The sequence below is a fragment of the Sinocyclocheilus grahami genome, unplaced genomic scaffold (assembly GCF_001515645.1).
Source record: "Sinocyclocheilus grahami isolate Dianchi unplaced genomic scaffold, SAMN03320097.WGS_v1.1 scaffold36497.1, whole genome shotgun sequence".
NCBI classification, from domain to species: domain Eukaryota; kingdom Metazoa; phylum Chordata; class Actinopteri; order Cypriniformes; family Cyprinidae; genus Sinocyclocheilus; species Sinocyclocheilus grahami.
The window spans coordinates 657-1,465 of record NW_015522718.1 but is presented as its reverse complement, the minus strand read 5'-3'; the positions used below and the strand labels follow the sequence as shown (position 1 = coordinate 1,465).

At 39.3% G+C, this 809-nt stretch overlaps 1 protein-coding gene across 1 annotated transcript; it reads right to left on the bottom strand.

The window, feature by feature from the left end:
* Positions 1-5: 5 nt before the first annotated feature.
* LOC107580574 (gastrula zinc finger protein XlCGF49.1-like) lies at positions 6-655 on the bottom strand (the record flags this gene model as incomplete). The annotated part of the gene is made up of 1 exon (XM_016266253.1): positions 6-655. A coding segment is annotated over exon 1 (648 nt), but the record flags the coding sequence as incomplete, so codon positions are not given.
* Positions 656-809: the final 154 nt, after the last annotated feature.

Below are 809 nucleotides of genomic sequence, written 5' to 3'. Positions count from 1 at the left end.
TGTCTTTTCAGATGTGCTGACCGACTGAATCTCTTGTCGCAGTGTAAGCACGTGTAAGGTTTCTCTCCAGTGTGAATCCTCTCATGTGTTTTCAGGTCTCCTGACAGACTGAATCTCTTGTCGCAGTGTGAACACGTGTAAGGTTTCTCTCCAGTGTGGATCCTCTCGTGCCGCTTCAAATGTTCAGCTGTCATAAAAGTCTTCTCACACTCAAAGCACATATATTCTCTCACACCAGTGTGTATCTTCTGATGAACTTTTAAACTCTGCAGATCTGAAAAACTCTTTCCACAGAAAGAACATGAATGTGGTTTCTCCTTTGAATGAACTTTCAGGTGATTCTTCAGGCTTAAAGCCCACAAAAATGTTTTTCCGCATTGATCACATTCGTGCAGTTTCTCTCCAGTGTGGATGTTCATGTGTCTCTTAAGGTTTGATGATTGTCTGAAACTCTTCCCGCACTGATCACATGTAAATGGTTTCTCTCCAGTGTGGATCCTCATGTGTCTCTCGAGATTGTGTTTGTATGTGAAACTCTTTCCACACTGAGTGCACGTGATCCTTTTCTTGTCTCTTCTTTTCAGTAAAGAGATACTTTCAGTCTGTGAGTGAGTTTTTCCTCTAGTTTTGACATTATGTTTCTTCTCCTCCATTAGACCTGAAATTAAAGTTAAAAAAATGTTACAATATAATTAAATCATTAAAAAAATTAGATAAATGTAAAGTTATAGCTACGGTGGCCGAGAGAGAGCCCAACGCGTTGCAACTTCAGAAAACACATGCAAATAGAAAAATTACCAGCAAATAAA